General features: G+C 39.7%; 1 protein-coding gene across 1 annotated transcript in view; it reads left to right on the forward strand.

Moving 5' to 3' along the window:
- ADAMTS12 (ADAM metallopeptidase with thrombospondin type 1 motif 12) overlaps positions 1–20,830 on the forward strand; it is a gene marked incomplete at its 3' end in the record, with an annotated part of 144,342 nt that overhangs the window by 118,410 nt on the left and 5,102 nt on the right. Inside the window, exons 17-21 of the mRNA XM_083884040.1 lie at positions 1,956–2,082; positions 8,820–9,030; positions 11,074–12,204; positions 16,758–16,910; positions 19,429–19,602. Coding sequence (XP_083740166.1) covers positions 1,956–2,082; positions 8,820–9,030; positions 11,074–12,204; positions 16,758–16,910; positions 19,429–19,602 — 1,796 coding nt within the window. The remainder of the gene's footprint in view (positions 1–1,955; positions 2,083–8,819; positions 9,031–11,073; positions 12,205–16,757; positions 16,911–19,428; positions 19,603–20,830) is intronic.

A 20,830-nucleotide genomic window follows, 5' to 3' on the forward strand; every position in this document is an offset into this window, starting at 1 on the left:
TGAACTGCCAGAGATTTTGAAACTACAGTGGAAGTTCACATAATTTTCATAAAGAAGTTGTTTGTTAGAATAAACTAGTTCATTTATGTCAGTTGATTATTTTATGAGAATGTACAGCTTCAAAGAAAAATTTTTGCAAAGGTTTATAGGGGCTTTAAAGTGAATTGCAGCAGCTGAAATGACACAAAAAAATTATCGAAGCCAAAGATTTCTTATTGTTTGTATTTGGAACAGCAACATATCATGATTTTGAAAGGGACAGAAACATTTCTAGGAACTGCTTTGTTTACAGCTAGCAGAAAGGTTGCTAAATTTTCTAGTCACATTTATACCAGAGCATAAAAGAGAGCACTGCTCCCTGGGAGTCCTATGCTGAGCTAAAAAGCTTTCTCCTGTTTGAAGTCACCTACAAATAAGAGATCACCATGTCCAGACTTGCTGCAGCCTTGCAGCAGCTTCCACACTATGGACCCTGGAGCTTGAATGGCTCAGTCCCTTAATCTTCCCTTACAGGTGACACTAATCACTATTCTAGAAATCATAATATAAATGACTGGAACAAAGTCAGTCATCAAATCTTGTGCTGTAGTCAGTAATTGTTTTATATGTCTCAGTTGGAAGTCTGAAAGTAATCAAAAAATGAAAGTATTTCCTCACATACTTGATGTTCTCTGCTGATAAAAAAGGGATATAGGTTTCCACTGGTTTCTATGAAATCACCCAAATCTGCATGCAAAACTCTATTCTGTGTTGTTAAGCCAATGCAGGATTAATGACTGGGTTTGTTGATCCTGCAGGGTTTTTCCAACCTTAACATTTTTATGATCTTATGAGTCTATATGTTGCAGAGGAATATATTACTATTTCCGAATTATTTTCTATGGATTGCTCTTCTTATCTTCCGCAAAGTTTCCCACACTAGTTATCCAGAGGCCTGAGGAAAGAAAAAGCTTGTTTCCTAAACATCAAAATAATCTCCCCTTGATGCCATGATAACAGTGCTGTTAGGCCTTGTGCATACCAGGAGAAGGATAAAAGTTCTAGAGATGCAGTGATCTACCATATGTGTATTAATTGCTGTGAATTAATAGCACAGTTAATCTAATGAGTGTAAATAAATGCTTTTTCAGACTTTTTAGTCCTTAAGATTTGCTTGGACTATTTTAATGCCTCCATATCAGTCTCACTGCAAACTTTCAAACTGTAATATTGCAATGCTTTGTTTACATTGGGTTGCAGCAAGAGATCTGCCTCAAATTATTGCAGAAATATGTGGGAAGCAGGCCCCTGGAAACTGGTTTTCTTTAGATTCACATTACTAGCATGATGTAGTATTTTGGTTCATGTTTCTTTTTTTTAAATGAGTTGGATTTTGTATAAATGGAAATGTTAGGAAATAACCCAGATTATTTGTATGGATTGTTTCTGTTTGTTTCTTCAGTGCTGTGCTTTGCCTCTTGTGCCGAATGTTGTGTATTACTTACTTTAAAAAAAAAAAAAAAACAACTCTTTTCATGATCGATTTCAGTCAAAATGTATACCAAAATTTCTTGAAAGCTGAATTCACATTAAGAGTCACAGGGTTATTCTGTAACTCTGGTTTGTGTTCTGCTCAAAATTAAGCTGTTTGCCTTCCCAAGGAACGAAGCAGCAGAACCAGCTTGCTAGGAATAGCCTGATGCTGCTGTGCTTCCTCTTGTCTGTGGGCAACTCAAGAACCCTTCGCAGCCATTTAAACCTGCTTGAGGACCTGCAGGAGCCCTTTATGAGCCTAACAGATATACTAAGGAAAGTGCTTTCTAATATGTCACTTGAGCTCTGATCTGATCCAAAAGAGCTCCACTTCACCTTTTCAGCTTGCCTGAAGGGTGCGTGTACCTGGGGATATCTGCAGGTCCTCCCCAGCCTGCAGGGAGGCATTACTGCTCCTTATTTTGTCTGTGTTTCTCCGGAAGGGGTGCGGTGGCAGGTCGCCCACTGCGTGTGGAGGGGGAGTGGAGCCACCAAAAACTCCTTCTGTGACCCAGCGATGCAGCCCCACGGGCGTCAGAAGAAGTGCCAGGAGCAGGACTGCCCTCCCAGGTAATACCGGCGGTTCTGGGGCCTCTGGGGGTGGTAAATGATGTCCTTACCCCGAGGAAGGTGCTCATCATGCCAGGTTGGCGTGGCATCCACAGCCTTCCCTGGTGCCATGGTGAGGGCTCCCACACTCTGCAGAGCAGGGTGACCCAAACCCCACAGTGAACAAACCAGAGGTGAGCCATCCTGAGAGGTTTCTAAGGCAAGTTACTGAGTAGTCTGTGCTAGAAATGGCAGAGATGGTTCTCTCGTGTATGTAGATACTATTTTTGTTCCGTTTGGGTGCAGGTGTGCCTGAAGACTCTATAGGTTCTTATTTAAAAACTGTATTCTTGGCTTAGCTCAAGTGAGCTAAGAAGAAGGTATGTTCCAAAAAAAGCCTGTTTTTTTCCAAAAACAATACTGTTTCTCAGTATTTTTTTATATACCTTTGTCCTTTTTATGAGAGGTGATGAGTGAAAATGCCTACTTCTAAAACTAATTTTTATACTTTCTTTATAACACAGTATTTGGCATTTTTTATTATGTATCTTCTTATTTTTAACTTTGAAGTGCAGTTTTCTTCATTCTGTGATCACATGGGAATAATTCTTTCTCATAACATTGTCTTAATTTATATTCATCTCTGTTTTTTCTGTGCTAATCATTTTAGTGAGTAGGGTAAGGAAGACTAAACATTCCGGGTGCCTGCAGAACTGTACTTCAGGGTATGTACAACAGGGACAGATTTACTGGAAGAGATCAATATTGGTTTTTATTTTATGCTTTAGGTACTTTGGATTTATGTTCTATTGTCTTTGAAAGTTGTTTATCATGCTGTTCATAAGGATACACCAGTCTTTCCCTAGTAAATCTGGTTCAGTCAGAATCAAATCGAAGTGATGAGTCCTTGGAGTTCATTGTGTTGCACTTGCCAGCAGCAAATTTCATTAAACGTTGATGTTAAAAGTTCTGCATGGTTGTTGGTTTTATTAGTTGTTTCCAAGTATCTTCACAACAGTATATGATGCTTCTGTGGGAGTTACATCTTTGTGTTTGCAGCATAAACTACCAGCATTTCATAGTTCTTTGTAGATTGCCAGGAAATCAATTGACAGTAGACCAAACTTTTTAACTGACTAGTTAAGAGCTGAGGCTACTCATACACATTGAGGTATTTTTTATGGCACATTTAAACTATCAATTAAAAAAATCCTCATTAACTCAATTTATGCCATTTGTTCTAAGTGACAACATTATTCAGACCTTCTCTTGAAAGTAAGGGAGGGGAATTTGTCCCTTGTTGAGCAGATTGCAGAATGTCATACATAAACCAAACTTTCGCAGACAGGACAGAAAAGCTCTCGTGTGCTGACAGCCTGTGATGCTTCTTGAGCTCATTCTGTGCTGCAGGGGAAATCACAAGTCATCCTTCTGAGGACAGCAAAATCATGACAAAGTGCAGTGCAGGAAAATCATATGTATTTAATTCTAGAGTCATGTTGCATATTTATTTTTCTCTTAGTAACACAGAAGTGACTGTAGGAGCTTGACCAAGGGTCTGAGTCCCTGTTCTGGCTCTCAGCAGGGCCTACATGCTTAAAGAGGAATAAGTCAAACATAAATCGTATTTCTTTCTAATGCTCTTTCAGCTTCTAACTGGTTTTAATAAAAGGCATTTCCAGAGGTTCTTATGGCTTCTAAACTTCTGTTTAGAAGTTTAGTTTATGGCTTTTAAACTTCTATTATATACAATTTCCTCTGCAAGAACTACCATGGCTTTAGTGCCTATGTGAAGCACCACCACATTTTAGTTGTTTTGAACCTAGCTCTCACTATCTTCTCTTGGTGGCTCTGAGTTCTTGTGTCAGAAGAGATGGCAACAAAGGACTTGCCAAGCCCTTCCATTTGTAAATCTGCTCTCTGTTCCAGGCTGTAGACCCAGCATGAGGATTAGTTGGTGTTCACTTTTCTGTGGCATATGTGGTACCTCTAATCCAGACAGGTGGTTACTAATCTTCCCTTGAAAGGGAAGATTCCCTTCCCAAGGCAATTTAGTAGAGTTTGTTGGTTCTGAATAAAGTCTGAGTGCTGGAGGCAGGTGTGACTGTCCCACGTGGCATTATATGGGATAACTGAGAGTCCACGTGAAGCTGCTGAGGACGAAATGTTCCATAGAGAGGTGGCTAAATTCTGTGCTAGAGGTGAGGACAGTGCTGTTAAACACAACACTGCAGGAGACCTTTGTTTAGCGCTGCAGCCACAGAATTGAAATCTTTGGATGACCTTGGACTTCTCAACAGTGACCCAGGTGCTTTACACCTGGTATAGTACATTCTATCTGAAAAATGATGGCTTTTCCCTGCTGAATCCCACTGATGAAAAACATGCTACTAGACCACTAAATAAGAAATAGATAATTTATCAAACAGAAGCTACAGACAAAGAATAAAATGGTTGTGGCTCTCACAAACCAGATCTTATCTCATTAATCCATTCCAGGAAGTCAGTTGCAAACTGTTTACATTTCAGACTTCTCAGAAGTCTAAGCCTTAACATTCTTGTTTGACAGCTGATTTGCTCTGTATTTATTTTATGCTTATTATTGCACTTATTATTATGCTTTCTCCTAAAATAATTCCGAGGAAAATGAAAAAAAAAAACCAAAACAAAAAATATCACAATACATGTATGTCATGTTTTGATTCAGAACAAAATAAAGGTGGCTGGATAGCTGAGTGTTAAAATGTCATGCAGCCACTCATGTACTACTTCCGTGGCATTTCTTAGGTGCCGCGCATTGAGACTGTAGCATAAATGCATGCCTTTTCCCACATTTTGCTGTGGAGTATGGTTTCCAGTTGAATGTTTCTTTAGTAGGCAGGTATTTAGTCTCATAGATGCTAATGTTAAAATCAATGGATACTACTTGGAAAAGAATGAGATTTTAACTACTGACAGCATTGTGAATAAAGTTTTGCTTTCCCACGTAAAGAAAATTGTCTGGAGCCTTTTTAACTTGACTACCCACTTGAACAGAGTAACCATAAATAGATTATTTTACAAGTACTTAGAATCTCCTGCTTTTTATCTCTTGTTATTGTATTGTCCTCCTTCCATACTGCTTAGTGTACTTCCAACTATTCTTTCCTAATAAGAATAGGAAATCTGATTTCTATTCCAATGCACAGGGTAAGAATCCATGACCTGTTGGTATTTGCTGTGCCTGATACTGGACAAATACATAATGAAGGTCAACAGTCTGTCTTTAGGTGTGACATGCCATGATGGGAAGGAGGGAACATTCAGCTCCATAGCCCCAAAATCTCATGCTACTGCTTTTTCAACAGGATTCACACATCATTCACCACACACCTTCTGTGTGTAGATGAGGACTATGTCATGGGCTTTTGGGCTCTGCCTAATTTGTTACAAGCATTAGAAACCCAGTTTGTGAGGAAAAGATAAGTCTCATTTAACGCAGCTGAGTGCCAGCTGAAATAATGAGATTTTATTCCTATCTCTGCCCCAGGTTTGATTGCAGAAGAGCTGAGCACTCACACCTGCAGCTAAAAACTACCTGAGGTTACGTTTTCACCGGACAGACTGCTCTGTTTTGAGAATCTGAGGAAAATTGGTGCTCATACAAATTAATTACCTAAATAGTGCATTTTGCTTGTTTGTTTGTTTGCTACCACAATCCTTCCATGCTATGCCTGCCTATGGAGATAAGACAGTCCTTTCACTTTGCAGAGATTTGTTGATGCATTAATACTTAAGAACCACTCAGTTGCTGTAGCAGTAAATGTCAGAGGTAGAATCAGAAACCAGAGGTAGGAACAGGTGCTGACTCCCATGAGGCTCCCAGCAGTTTCCACCAGCTTGTCCCAATCTCTCACCACAGTCTTCAGCTTGGCTGGGAGGTACAACAGCTTGGTCATTTCATCTCAGAAGTTGCCTATTTAGAGCTTGGCTATTTATTGCTGTGTTAATTGTGGATGTGTGTTTGGCAGTCACATCCAGTTTTGGTTGTGCCTCTGCAGTGTGAAGACACAGCGAAAGCTTCAAGACAAGCAGAGTTTGGCAAAGCAGTCACTCAGGTGCTGCTCTCTTCTCTGTGGTCCAGAGCCTGCTCTGGGGCATCCTGTACCAGAACAGACAAATGGATGTTGACTGTTTTGCCATCCTTGCTTTGCCTTTGGTTGAGATTCCACAGCTCAGGTCCTCAGGCAGAAACCACAAAGAGACAGGAGCACAGGTGATTCCATGTCAGGTTTTTGACTCTTGGATGTTTAAGGCATATGCATGTACTCTAGGAGAAAATAGGAGAACACAACATCAAAAATTCCAGTTACTGGTAAGAATAAACTTGTAGTTAGAGCAAGTTTCTTGAAGTTACCTGCACTGAGTGAGGAAGAAGTCTACAGAAAAAATTACCTGGCTGACTGTAGTTTTATTTTGATATGAAGATGGAATAGGATAAAATCTTAATTCTGGGACTTCATAACTGTGGAGCACTTGACTTTTTTGACTACTTCCGCAGCTTTTAAAAGTGCTTTGTGTGCAACACTTAATCATACACCATTACTCTTGCTCAAGATAGGTTCTGTGGTAAGTGCTGATAATTTATGCTTGGAGTTTGGTATTTCAACATGCCAGTTGTTAAAGCCTCCGTCAGAGCCATTTGAAGATGCTGAGGTAGAAGAGGTGTCAGCTTAGCATATCTGTACTTTGAAATATGTAATCTGGTCCCATTAAAATTAATAGAGCAATTCATGTATTTTTATGTTCCATTTGTGCCAAAATGTCAGCAATTTACAAGATTATAGAAGAGATAAAATTGTAAAGAAGATGCAAGAGATGATAACAACCTTGAAATGGCTTGATTCGGGTGGTTATAATTTTTTTTAAATTTTTTTTTTCTGTCTTCTGCTGTGGTGTACTTACTTTTTCTATTTACTTGTTAGAGTTCCTTTGTTGTTTGCAGACCTGGAAGAACAAGAAAGAGTCTGAAGGAAGGCATGAGGAGGAAGATATTTTGGGTGGTTTTTTTAATTTAATTTAGTCCAGAGACCTTACCACTGGGTTGTGGTGGCAGTGAACTGCATTCTGGAGCAAAGCAGTCAGTGCCACAAAGGGCTTTGGAGTAACTTAAAAGGAAATACTGTATGTATAGAGAGGACTAGATGGCTGCATAAATAAGCTGTATTGTAGCTTGATGGCTCTAAGTCTTGGTTGTGTGGGTTGTTGTTTTTTTAATTATTAGGAATAGATACCAGTGCTTTCCCCATCAGTGGCAGCTCATTTGCAATGGAAGTATAAATTAGTTGAGTAGCATGGAAACTACAGTGGGATGGGGAGAGGGATTATCAGCAAAGACAAAGCATAGAAACTGTTATAAATCTGGATGCTGAACTTTGATGTATTTATCTGAATAGCATTATTTTGTCTCTAAGTTCATGGACCTTAAAATGAAAAAGAACCAAAACCAATGAAATGCTGTTGGTTGTAAGGTGGAAGCAATTTTTTCTGCCTAATATATTCCTGCTTTGTTTTCATTATAAGGCTTTGCTGTGACCTCCTTGAAAACTCTGGAACAGGCAATATTGTTAAGGAGGTTTTGTGGTTTAGAGGTTAGAGCTGGGCCAGATTTCTTATGCAGCACCTTGGTTGTGTTCTTGCTTAGGGCATACTTAAACTGAAGGAAAAAGGCCTTTAGTGGTTTGATATTTTTCCTTCCTTTTTAAACTATGAAGATAAATCTTTAGGTAAATGTCACAGTTGATGCCAATGCTTCTCAAACTGTACAAATCCAGAAATTTTTGCTCCCCTTTCTTATCATGGAAGGCAGATATGCAGGTGCAGAATCTGCTCCGAGTCAGCATGAGAAAAAATAGTTGTATGACGCTGGAGAAAGGCTAAGGTGAACCAAATGTAAAGAGAACAGCTCTTGTTGGTAAGGTGTTTTGCATTGGAAAATACTCTTCTAGAGGAAAGAGTTACCCTTAGTTTAGTGGAAAATTGCATACCACAGTATGAAAGACTGACTTTAATCATGACGGAGGCAAGTAAGGGACTCATTTCTACTTCATGAAGGAATGAAGTACAGAAAAGTGAAGCCTGGTGCAGACCTGGACACCATGCCTAGAGGGACAGTTCTGCAGGGCACTGATCCCACATAGCATAGCTCTGATCAACCTGGTTTTGGGGCTCTGTGCCTCACTGCTGCCCCTAATGGAACAGGCCTTGTGGAAGTAGCCCTTATGGAGAGCCAGTTTGAGTATTTGTTACTGACTGCTTAGACATGGTTAAAGGCACCTTTTCCACCTCTGTGCTGTCATTACAGGCTCCCCAGTGAGTCTCATTTGTTAACTTTTCTGTACTGAGGTAGCAATAAACAGCAAAACAATAGGATAGAGTGAATAGATCACTTGCTTAAATAGATTTTCTAGCAGTTCCTCAAATTTGGATTTGAAGGACCACCTTCTCAGTAGATTTTTACACTTTATTGTACATAACACTTAATGCCTGCTTCTGTCTGGAGATCCTTGCCTACTTCTGTCTTCTCTCTTTCACTGGCTAGCTGGTACTAGAGCACAGGGTGGATGGCAGAGCTTGAGTGATCTGAACTTAATGTGAGGAGCATATATCTTAGCCGAGATTTTAAGTTACTGGCTCTTTTTTCTTGCAGTATCCAACCTTTTTTTTGATGTGCTAGTGGTGGGTTGTTTTCTGATGTTTCTTACCTTGCTGGTTTTCAGGTGGTGGGCAGGGGAATGGCAGAAATGTTCAACCACATGTGGCCCAACAGGCCAGAAGAAGAGAACTGTACTTTGCATCCAGACAGTGGGATCTGATGAACAGGCACTGGATGTCACAGCGTGCCAGCACCTGCTTAAACCAAAGACCCATCTGTCATGCAACAGAGATATCTTGTGCCCGTCTGACTGGACAGTAAGCAACTGGACTGAGGTAAAATCATGTCAGCTGAAACACTGAACTTTTTCTTAAAATGACCTTTTATAGTCAGCAGAGAGGACCAATGACCTGCTGGTTTGCCTTTTAAATTTTTTTCTAAAATACTTTTTTATTACTTAATATGTTCACAAATCCTTTGTGCAGGGAAAAAAAAAAAGCATCCCTGCTTTCTAAAGACTTTAGGAACTGTTGTGTGTTACCTTGCTGAGATTTTGGCACTGCAGAACGTAGTGTGCTTAGTGCCAAAGAGTCTGTGAGGGAGCAATGGCTGCTGGGGGCCAGATTGGGGGGATGACTACTGTCATCTCTGTAGGTCAACAAAATGTTTTTAAATTCTTTACATTTGTATCTCTTGCATCCAAGACTGCCTTTTTTCCCATAGCTTTGGGAACATATGGGAATTGTTCAGAGCTGCACCAGGAAGGTTAAGGTTGGACATTGGGAAGCATTTCTTTACTGGGAGGGTGGTCAGACCCTGCAACAGGCTGTATAGAGAGGTGTTTGATGTCCTAAGCCTGTCAGTGTTTAAGAGAGCATTTGAACAATTCCCTTAGCAGCATGCTCTGACTTTTGGTCAGCCATGAAGTGCTCAGGCAGTTGGAGCAGATGATTGTTGACAGTCCCTTCCAGCTGTAACTACTACCTTCCCTTCTTTTTTGAAAACTCCTCTCTCATCTTTCTCTTCAGTCTTTTTTTTTTTTCTTCTTCATTAAACTCACTGCTATGAGAACAGTCACATACTAAACTAAAAGGATCTTGAGACTGTATTGGATTCGTTTATGCTGCTCACACACCATCATCAGAATCAGAATTTTGATTTGTTAATTGAGTAACTTCCATGTTTTAAATACCTGTGAAAAAAAAGATTGAGCTTACATGACTAGCAGGACAATTACATAGGAATGGCACACTGCCAGTGCTCTTGCGCTGTTGGACTGTATTTACAGCTTAATGACCAAACCTGCAGAAAGTGGAGAGAAAGTGTAGCACAGGCTATTTCACCTGCACAAATGACAGGATCTGATAAGCCTATCTACTGTGAGGCTACTCTGGTAGCTTTCCTGCTTCTGTTACTGCAGAGCTGATGTTATTTTACAGTTGTGAACAAGAGAGTGTCCCAGAAACACAAAGTCACTGGTGTTTCTACTGTTGCGTGACCCAGACTAGCTCTAAAATGAGTTAGATGTGCCAGGGGCAATAAAGCCCTGGCAAAAGGAGAGTTCATCACTTCATGTTGAGCACCTGGTTTTAAGCTTCCTTGCATCTTAGGAGAATTCTTCCAGTAAGTTTTCTGTAACATCTCCATTCCTACTCAACCATTCATCTTAAAGCAGACAAGTGTGATTTTACAAAAAACCTTAGTGGAGTGACAGCTGCTGAGGGCATGGCTGTACCTGTGGGCCTGAAGATGGAAAACACCACAGCAAAGCTCGGTCTCCTTAGCTCCCAGCCCCCTTTATACACTACAATGCTCTCATTTAAATAGAAGCCAAGCTGGCTACTTAATTTTGCTAGTCTTTAATTGAGGAGAGACATGCTAGTAGCTCTGGCAGCAGTTCATGGTTGTACTAAGGTTGAATGAAAAATCCATTTCATAACGTCAGTGAGGGTCTGTGAGCTGCATGGATCATCAGCCACAAGAGGTTTGTGGCACTGTGAGCAGCACTGAGCCAGTCAGGTGTAGATTTGATTCCAGGTTTTTAGTCTGTTTTTTATAGATCTGGTGGAAAAGGTATTGGCTGGATGTCTTTGTGAGTCAATGAAGAAATCAAATTCTGTCATATTACTTTGATATTTTGTCTTTATCATGTAGTCTTTTTTCACTACGATTTCCCTGAAGTGACATTTACTGTCAAAAGAATTGGAAAGAACTCCATGGTAGAGCAGAACATTACTAGAATATCAGGCTTGTTCTTCAGGAAAGGTTTTGTAATTGATTATTTGTCATGATGCTTCTTTATTATAAACAAATGCCATCTGATACTTCTGTGCGGTGGAATAAAGAAGGGAGGAACATTAATTCTGTTTTATTTGCAGTGCACAGTCACTTGTGGTGGTGGAATAAGGATTCGTAATGTCACTTGTGCCAAAAATAATGATGAGCCATGTGATAGTTCCAAGAGACCAAACTCTAAGGCCCTATGTGGTCTTCAGCAATGCCCTTCTGCTGGAAGATTTCTGATGCCCCCTCAGGCACCCAGAAGAGGCAAGATCATAATCAGAAAACCAACTGCTGATCCTGAACGGAGTCTTCCTCGCAGAATACCCAGACCAAACCCCAGATTCCATACAACAACAAAAATACCCAAGCATGAAAATGAAACTCCCTGTTTGCCCACATCCTCTGGTTTGGTCAATGTCTCAGGAAAAGAGGGAGCAGCCAACAGGATATCACAAAATAATTTTACTGATTCAAGTGATGTTTACAATTACCCAATTGTTTCTACTGAAAATAGCTCATATGCAAATAGTACTTCATGGCCTTTTCATACCAGCTTAACTACTGAAATTATAAGGCATGCTGAAAACACTTCTAGAAGTGAGCCAGTTTCTACTGCAGAGAGTGAGATGAGAAGAAGTGAGGATGCTCCTGTTTCCTCTTTCACCAGTAATCCAGAAATAACATCCAGCTATGATTACTTAACTGAGGAATCTGACAACACTGATGGGCCACTTGGAGTCAGCAAGAAAACAGTTGATGTCTTTTACAGCACAGAGCTCAATCCTGAAATCGGGACCAGAAGCATAACCTTGGACACTGCCTCTACTGTCACTCAGAATGAGAGTGTGACTTCTCATCACCAAAACCCTTCTGTGCTTGATCCTATTAGCAAAGCAGCAGAAGGGCTGGCATTTCCAACAGCAGCAAACTATGTCAGTCTGCAAGTGGATGTGCCTGTTGTAGAGGTAACTACCCCACGAGCACTGGTTACAGAAATGCCCACAGAGCTTGGTCATGCACCCAGTGACCAGGCTGACAGCAGAGAAGAAATAAAGCTGCCTGACACCGTAACCACCAGCACACAATCCTCAGCTCCCAGGCATGTTATGAACAACCAAAGTGCAGCATCTGAGGATGTTTTAACGAATGTCACAGACAACAGTCACATAATCACATCCAACAGTTTGCCTAGTGGTGCCTACTGGATAGTAGGCAACTGGAGTGAGGTAAGGTATTTTTTTGCTCTTAAGAAGTGGAAAGTGTGAACAGCTGTCTGAAACACTGCTGATGAAATGAAGCTTCTTAGTTTGTCACAATTTTCTGAAATCAGTGTCATACATGTGAAATACTTACCACAAAAAAAGTGGTAACTTGGAATATCTAAGATTCGATTGCTTACAGAGAATAAATATAGTCATCATGGGGCCTGGCCATATTTTACAATCTTTTATTTAATACCGTTCCACTGTAAAGTTTTATTTTTATGTAAACAGAGTTCCTTTTATGTTAATGGATTTTATATTTTTGAACTCAAGATACCTAAAGTGAGAGATGTTGATGCCTGAACTAATAATCTCATTTATTGATGGCCTTTTTTACCAAGCTAAAGAAGGTCATATCTGGAAACCTCCTAGTGCTGATCTGCCCCTGTGTCTCAGTATTAATGGAGAATGCTATCAAAGGTCTGTTTCTGTGTACCTGTTTGCCCTTGGGTCTGCTGGGAATGATTCACAATCATAGAAATGCAGAAATTCAGAGCCAAAAAGGACAGAGATTACATGAGATGACTAAATGTATCCCATGCCAGTGGAGGCATATCTAGACCCCCAAGACTGTGTTGGAGGCAGGCAGTGGGTAAGAGACCCCTGCTCTGTCCCCAGTGCGTCAGCCCTTGTTCAGGACATGAGCTCCTGAAGTCAGTTTGAACTTTCATCTTGTGCCTTCCTGTGGCCAGCTGAGAATGGCCTTAGTTTCCCATGTTCTAGTAGGACAGGTGAAGCATACCCTCCTGCACATACCCCTGTAAGAGAAGACTTGCTTTTTTTTTTTGGGTGCAAGACCCTACAAGAGAACATCAAGGGAAGGGTCGTGGCCCCAAGCCCCCACAGCCTGAGCAAAGGCCTGGCATGCAGAGATGCTATGGTCTGTCCTACTCATTCATTATCCTCCTTGAAATATTTTCCTTATACATAGACAGGATCTTCCACACTGAAAATGAGGATTCTCTTATTTTATGTGCAAACCGTAGAAGAAATTTATCTTATTAATAACTCTTTTCGGGTCTGACATCTAAATTCTTTGGAGATTTTCCTTGTATTCTCTGAATATCTAGGGACTTCACTGTGCTTGTCTGGTCTTGCTTCAGTTTCATCACATATTTTTTATCAGTGATGTTCATTGTGGCCCCAGTGGACATATCGCATATAAAATCAAGTAATTACTATCATTTTATTTATTACCCTCTTTGTGAATGTAGAAATGAGATTTGTCTTGTTTTGTACCCATCTTGCTTTGATGTATTCAATTTGTGGTCCGTTGTAAAACCTGGATCCCTACTACAGTATTTCTAGATCAACAGAAATTCTCAATTACATTTGGGAGCTCTGTGTGTGTGTGTGTGTGTGTGTGTGTGTGTGTGTATGCATAAAAAGTTTTCTCTAAATGTTCTATTTTGCATCAATTTTTTTATTTCAGGCTACTGCTTTCTTACAGTTTTTATTGGGGTGAGATGTCATTGAATTCAGATTTCAGCATTCCTGCCTAGTCTCCCAGCTTATTCAAATGTCTTAAATTCATGCTGTCTTTCCTCATTCAGTTAGTTAATGAAAAAGCTGAAGAGAGCCTGGCTTTGGACAGAGCTCTGCAGAACCATGTTTGAAATGTCTGTTCATTTTGACATTGAACCACTGAGAACCACTTTATTACAGTTTTTCCAGTTAGTTGAACACCAATCTTGTAATTATTTCAGCTAAACTGTATTTCCATTTGCTAAAAGAACACTTTGCACAATCACATAAAAATGCATCAAACCAGCCAGCTCCTTGTTTTCATTATGCCATGTTCCCCTGTCAGACATGGATATTAGACTCAGTTGAAATATTTCTTCTAGACAGGTCCGTGTGGGCTTTTCTATTGCTTTATCATCTTCATTAGTATTTGCCATTTTGATCTTGATTGGTTAGTAATTTGGTTTTTATCTTCTTATGAAGTCAGCTTGGGTGAAGCATTCCATTGGGCCATAGATAGGACTTTTTATTTTCCTAGAGATAAATTGAAAGGTGTTCTTATCTAATCCTTTAGGACTTTTCCAATCTATTATAAAAATTAATTCTCAACAGTTCAAAGATTGTTGAATGAACACTTGAATGAATGTAGAGATAAGGTTGATACATTTGGTTTCACAGAACTGAAGAAGTAAGTTAATTTGAGGATACTTAATGCATCTAACTTTGTTATTCTTTAGTAATTTAGTAATCTTTTAATACTCTCATTCAAGCTGTTTCTTGTTAAAATAAACTTCGTGGGAAGTGTGGCACATTGAACTTCATTTTTCAAATTTGAAGAAGTGATGAAGAAGAATTTATGGAGTCTTCATCTTTGGAGATATTCTGAAGCCATCTGGACATGGTTCTGGGCAACTGCCCATAGGTGGCCCTACTTGAGCAAAGGTCCTTTCCAATTTCAATCATTCCATGGTTCTATTTATTAAGTCAGCTATTCTCTTTCTCATTAAATAAAAGTTATCTATTTCACATATACATCTTGAGTCTGACATTCTCAGAACCTTTTCTTTTTGTTCATTACTTGTAATTAATTTTCAGTCTACAGTTTTCTGACTTAATTTTTGCTCTTTCTGTTTGCCCAACATTAGTAAAACTTTGAATCTGTTTTTAGATGACATCTCTCCAAGATATTGGTAGTTAAAGGCCACTGCACCTACCCTGATGTCTTGTTGTGCTCTCTCTCTTTTAGTAGCTGCCAATATTTTGACATTGCTTTGCTCTGTAGGAGATGTCTGTACTAGTAAATAAATAGTGCCAAGAATAGTGATAGTAACTGAGGTGGAAAGGTGTGACATGTCCCATAACAGGGCTGGCACTTGCCCCCTTAAGGGAGAGCATTAATTTGAGTAGGGCAAAACAGTGCCCGGTTCCACCAGTGCTTGACTATAATTTTTACTTCCTTTCTTGCAACTTTCCTGGGCCATTTTGGGCTGTCACATTTCCCTTTCTAAGAGCTTTTTGGGTAGCAAAGACACTCCATTACCTCCAGATCAGCTCATTCTAATAGACCCTTTGCTATTGGTTATGTAAAGGCACCGGCACTTTCTACCTCTGTGACCAAGATCTCCTGTACCAAGAGGAAATCTTGGTTCCCAAATGACAAAGGGAAAAGCAGTATATCTTCAGAAACTTACTTAGAAATCAAGAAAGCTAAGGCTTTATCCTGAACCATTTGAAGTATCATGCCTTTCTCTCTTGACCCTGCACACAACAGGGCTTGAAAGAATCCTGCTGTTTCACCTTCCTCAGACAAGAGCGTGAGTCTTCCCTAGTATGATCTGCCCAGCATCATCCATGGAGCCATCTTTGCTCTTCTCATGTGTGCTTAGAATAGGCTTTAGTCAAAGACTAAGCATCCCTTGGTGTTGTCAGAGTGATATGGCAAAGCTGGGGAAGGCATCAAGCAGTGAGAAAGCAAGATAAGGGCAGTCTGTCCTCTCAGTCAGAAAAATTCTCTTGGATAGATGTGTCACTAGGCAAAACTGAACAGTGGTATGTAGTTTCCTTTAACAGGACCTTTGTGGCCACTTGGACACACATCCCAGGAATCACCATGAGATCAAAAATCTCCAGTGTTGATTTTTTTTCCTGCCTTATCATCAGCTTAAAGTTTCCTTATTTTTCCAAGGACACTTACTCAGCATTCCATATTTAACTTTCCCACTTTCACACAGGGAGTTCAAACCACACAACAGCATTTGCTCTCTTCATTGTTTTGCTGATTTAACCCAAAATTATTTATGCTGTTTCTCATGCCAGCTACAAGCTGCTTAGTGTGTGTTGAATTTGGCTCTACATGTATAGTTCACTGACCCTCCTTTTCTAAGGCAAAAAAAGGCAAAAGGGTGTCTCCAACCACTTTTCAACCTCTCCTGCTTCAGAATACAATTAAAATGTTTGGGTTTTTTTTGTGAGGAGCATGCACTCTTGGGATATGGAATGGAATAATCAATATTCTCTTTCCTCAGACACAAAAACCTTCCCAAATGTTGAAAACACTCAGCCACTTCCTGAATTAATAATTTAGAGAAACATTTTCCTGTACAGTTTTCCTAAGATTCTCACATATTTATTTAAGATTTTCAGCATCATGCACTCAATTAGCTGACTGTCTCATCAGCAGTGTTAGGGGTAGAGAGGGAACAATGCTGAAGATTGGATGCAATTACATTTTACTTTGGATCTCTAAAGATAACAGAAGAAAATATTAGAACAGCTGGTACAGATTTAGAATGTCTTGGTAAACAAGAGTTTGCCAAAGAAAAGAAGTACATAGTATAAATCAGGATTGCTATTGTCTTAAAAAACAACAACAAAAAGGCCCTCCTTCAGAATATTAAGTAAAATCTATGTGAATTTCAAATCTTCTTTTGGGTATCTCTAATTTATGTGATCTAAAACGGCTCTAGATATTTATATTTAGGTTCCAGGATTTTTTCCAGAATGATGTACTAATATTGAGTTTGCCCCTGGGCTTTCCTCTTGTCCTTGTGCAGTGCTCTGCAACCTGTGGAATGGGGGCTTTCTGGAGACATGTGGAATGCAGCAGCAGAAACACATCTCACTGTCAGGACATGAAAAGGCCTGATCCTGCAAGGAGGTGTTATCTCCGCCCATGTGCTAGGTGGAACACAGGAAATTGGAGCAAGGTAACTTCATTCAGAGCTGTGTGTGAACAGTAAGCTTGCACATTTCAGTGAGTATAAAATTCTGAATACTTCATTTTAAAAACAATTATTTACTCAGTGAATGTATACATGATTACCAGTTGACCATTCAGCATTAATTTACTAATTTCCTGACAGTTATATCTGGAAACACATCTGCTGTGAATTTTGTTCTTCCTGTGGTGGGTCATGCTCATTAACTCTTGGATGTAGAGCCAGTCACTGCTCATGTTCTATGGAGATGACAGGGCAAAGCTGTATATAGTACTTCTGCCATCTTTTTAATCTCTACCTCCAGGGGCATATCCTAATTTTAAGAAGCAGTGGGAATTTGGGAGGGGGAGTTGTCATGTTCCTATTCACCCTTGCCATGTTACTTATTCACCATGTACTGTCTCTTACAAGACATGGTCTGTTCCCCATTCACATAACCTGAAAATTTTACTTTAAAAAAAAAAAAAATGTACTTGAGAGAATGCCTGCTATGTGTAGGATTTTGTTTGGTCCTAGTTTTGTACTCATGGCTTGGTCAAGGGGACAGAAGGGTGTCCACGGCGCTAAGTGGAACCCAAAGAATTGTGCTTGAGTCTCATTTTGGTATTTAAGTTGTGTAAAGAACACCTGGAAGGACTTTGATGACTTCTTGAAGCTTATTACATTTTGTCATCATGAAGTCTGAAAATTGAGTTTCAAACCATGGGTTATTTTTCAAGACTAAAAAGAGATAAACTACAAAATTCTATTTTAAATATTGTTAATTTAATAAGAAAAAGATAGGTGTCTCAAACTTTTCTAGTGCAGATCATTTCTGTGGACAGTGTTGTTGCCATTGGGCTAGAGGGCAGATTGATACAAATAAAAGGTTATAGTTACAAAACCTGTGTTATTATTGAGCTCTTAGACATAAAATTGATTTGTACAGGAATTACATGCCTCTTTAGAAAGTTCAGGAAAGGCCAAGGCTTTACATAACTACATTTAAGCCTTTGAAATTAATTTTAAAAGATACATAGACATCCTGCCCTCCTAGCTGCAGTAGGGCAATTTCACCTTCACTTTTTCTTCATAAATGTCATTGCTCTTGCAACAAGTGAATGATGGTCATGTCACAAAAAATAGCTAGCAATCAGGTTTAATGATAAAATATAACAGGAAGCAATTTTTTTTAAATGTCAGACCAGTTATGAAACAAGTTTGAAGCAAAAGCCTTCTCCTATCAGATTTGTGTTGCTCTCCTTATTTTCCATCAAGTGAACTATACAAACCTAAATACAGTTCCATATATAAAAATGGTTAAATTTTGCTTGTTTTAGAAGTGGCAGTCATTTTTTGTTACTCATTTCAAACACTTTTAAGACATGTTACGGCAAGATGTCTGGGTTCCCTGCTAGTGCAGTAGAGCTTTTTCTGTTCTTCTGCTCTTATTTCATTTTTCTCCTCCCCTAAAAGAAAGATGCTTCAGTCTAAATGTTAGAGTCTGTGTTTAATGCCAGATATGATTGAGATATATTTTGAGACTGTTGTACTCAGTTTCTTAAGCAGACACTTCTGTCCACTGTTTCTATCCAGAGAGACAGGAACCTTTCCTGTGGACAAGAGTCAGGATTCTCTTTCCATCCATTCTTCATCTCCTAGGAGAAGTATTACATTCAAGTTCCTTTCTCAACTGAAGGATGCTTATTTATGCAAAGGAGAACGGCATCAGTTGCTATTGCATCATAGTGGTAAAGGTGACAGATGATCTGAGAAGCTTTCAGTGGTCCAGATGGAATTGGCTTTAATTCCCCTTTAAGACAAAATATGTATTTTTCCTTATCCCTGGGGTAGCAAATTCAGTTCTTCCTCAAGAGCAGGAAAGGTCCTGAATTTTGGTGCCTGGAGACAGCATCTGGTGATGCTGCATGAGGCTTGGAAGAAGCTCTGCCTAGAAAAAAGAGACTAGAAGGATTCAACTTAGCTCCTCAGCAGAGCTCTAAGCTGAGCAGTGATTTCATAGGCTGTGAGTGAGGGTCAGGGTGCCTCTCTCTTCCCTCCCACCCTCTCAAACTGAGGCTTCTCTTGGGGGTTTTGGAATCTCCTGGTGCCATGGAGGTGCAGAGAAGGTGTGGTTGGGAACTGGTACTCACTCCCTTACTCTCCCTGAAGCAACTAAGGAACTGACAATATCCCTGCATACAGAATTCAGTTTTTGTATTTATTGCATTATGACTCTTTCACTATGACATTTTTGGAAATAGCTGGCAAGATTTCCCAATTAAATATGTATCCATATCATTAATGGCCATAGCAGTGTAGCAGGGGAAGTACTTACAGGTCATGTTCTGGGCTGCTGTGAGGAAAACCACAGTGTTTAAGCCTCACGACAGATTGGTGTTAAAGTAAACTGGAAATTCCTTCTGTTCAGGATGCTTAGGCTATCCTCCTGCTCTGTGACTGGGGAAGGTACAGCCCCTCAGCAGAGCATTGTGTGCAGATGTGCCCCTCTCTGTTCTGTATACAGTGCTCTGTGAACTGCAGCGGAGGCTTCAAGACCCGAGATGTTCTCTGCATTGATGTTCGGGAAAAGCGGCTGCTCAGGCCTTTCCATTGCCACTTACTGGGCTATAAACCACAGTTCAACACTAGCTGTAACACAGCACCTTGCATGCAATGGCATGTGGAGCCCTGGAGTGAGGTATTGTCTTTAAAAGAAGCCTTGTGAATCAGCAATTTCCTTTCAGATAACAGTGGCTGTTGGATCCCATGCTGTCAGGTAAAGTTCTGCTCCAAGGAAGACACACAGCTGGTAAGTTCCTGTGTATGGCTACAGCAAAAATTGGCACATGTGTTTGTAAGACTTCACAGTATCATTCTTACAATTGTGTGTGATTTACAGCTGGACCTGTAATTATCATATCCTGAAAGGGAGAAGCAGATGGCCTGGAAAAAAAATTGGTTTAGCTATCCTATTGGATCAGTAAATGTGGTTCATTTAGATGAGTACTTTTGTCTGCTGTTTTAATGTTGCCTTCTCATTATGGCAAATTTAGAGTTTTCCTTTACACTTTTGGACTGAAATTTTATGGAGCAAAGGCTTAGACCAGACATAAGATTAATCTGACTTTTGGGTCCCTTTGTAATATAAATCTCTGCCAACAAACTCAGAAGGAGCCAGGCACATATTTATGTCAGCTAAAGCATATAGCTTGATTATATTTTAGAATTTAACCCCGCTGAAAGCACCTCTAGAGGTAGTGTCACAAGGTTTGCAGCCCTGTGAACCTAATGGGATTTTAAGGGAGGTGATCACATTTGCTTTACAGGGCACTAACAAATTATACCTGGAGGAGACTGAGGATATAGAGCAATATAGGCTCCTGCTGTTAGAGATATCAGCAGGGGTTTGAAAAATAAAAATAGCCAAATGATTGCATTTGTTTGTCACTTAAAATATTTTGTATAAAGAATAGTCCAACCGTGGCAGTTGTCCTCATGCTAAGGACACTGGGTAGAAATGGCTTGAAAAGGTTCATTTATCAGATGCCAGATATATTTTTTCTGTCCATAGGGTTACAATTCCTTGTAGTAACAATGCATTATTCAAAGTATATTTGATACCTCATATCAGAGTATAAAATACTTTGTGTATTTCAAGCAGACTCTACTACAGACTTAGTGAAACAATAGTAAAAAATAAATGGATAAGTAATTCTAGAATGTGGACAGAAGAATGTTTAAAAAATAATCTGGGTCACTATCTTTGTATGAACACTTATTGCCAAAGAGCTCAGTTATTGTATGGACTGAATTTTAATGTCCCCAACCACCTCATAAAAATGAGATGCTGCATCTTATGAACTTGTTCTCTCTTCAGTTAATATTACAGATTAATCCTGCAGACATATGACTTTTAATCTAATTCT

Source organism: Zosterops lateralis (assembly GCF_965231275.1).
Source record: "Zosterops lateralis genome assembly, chromosome: Z".
In the NCBI taxonomy this organism is placed as follows: Eukaryota; Metazoa; Chordata; class Aves; order Passeriformes; family Zosteropidae; genus Zosterops; species Zosterops lateralis.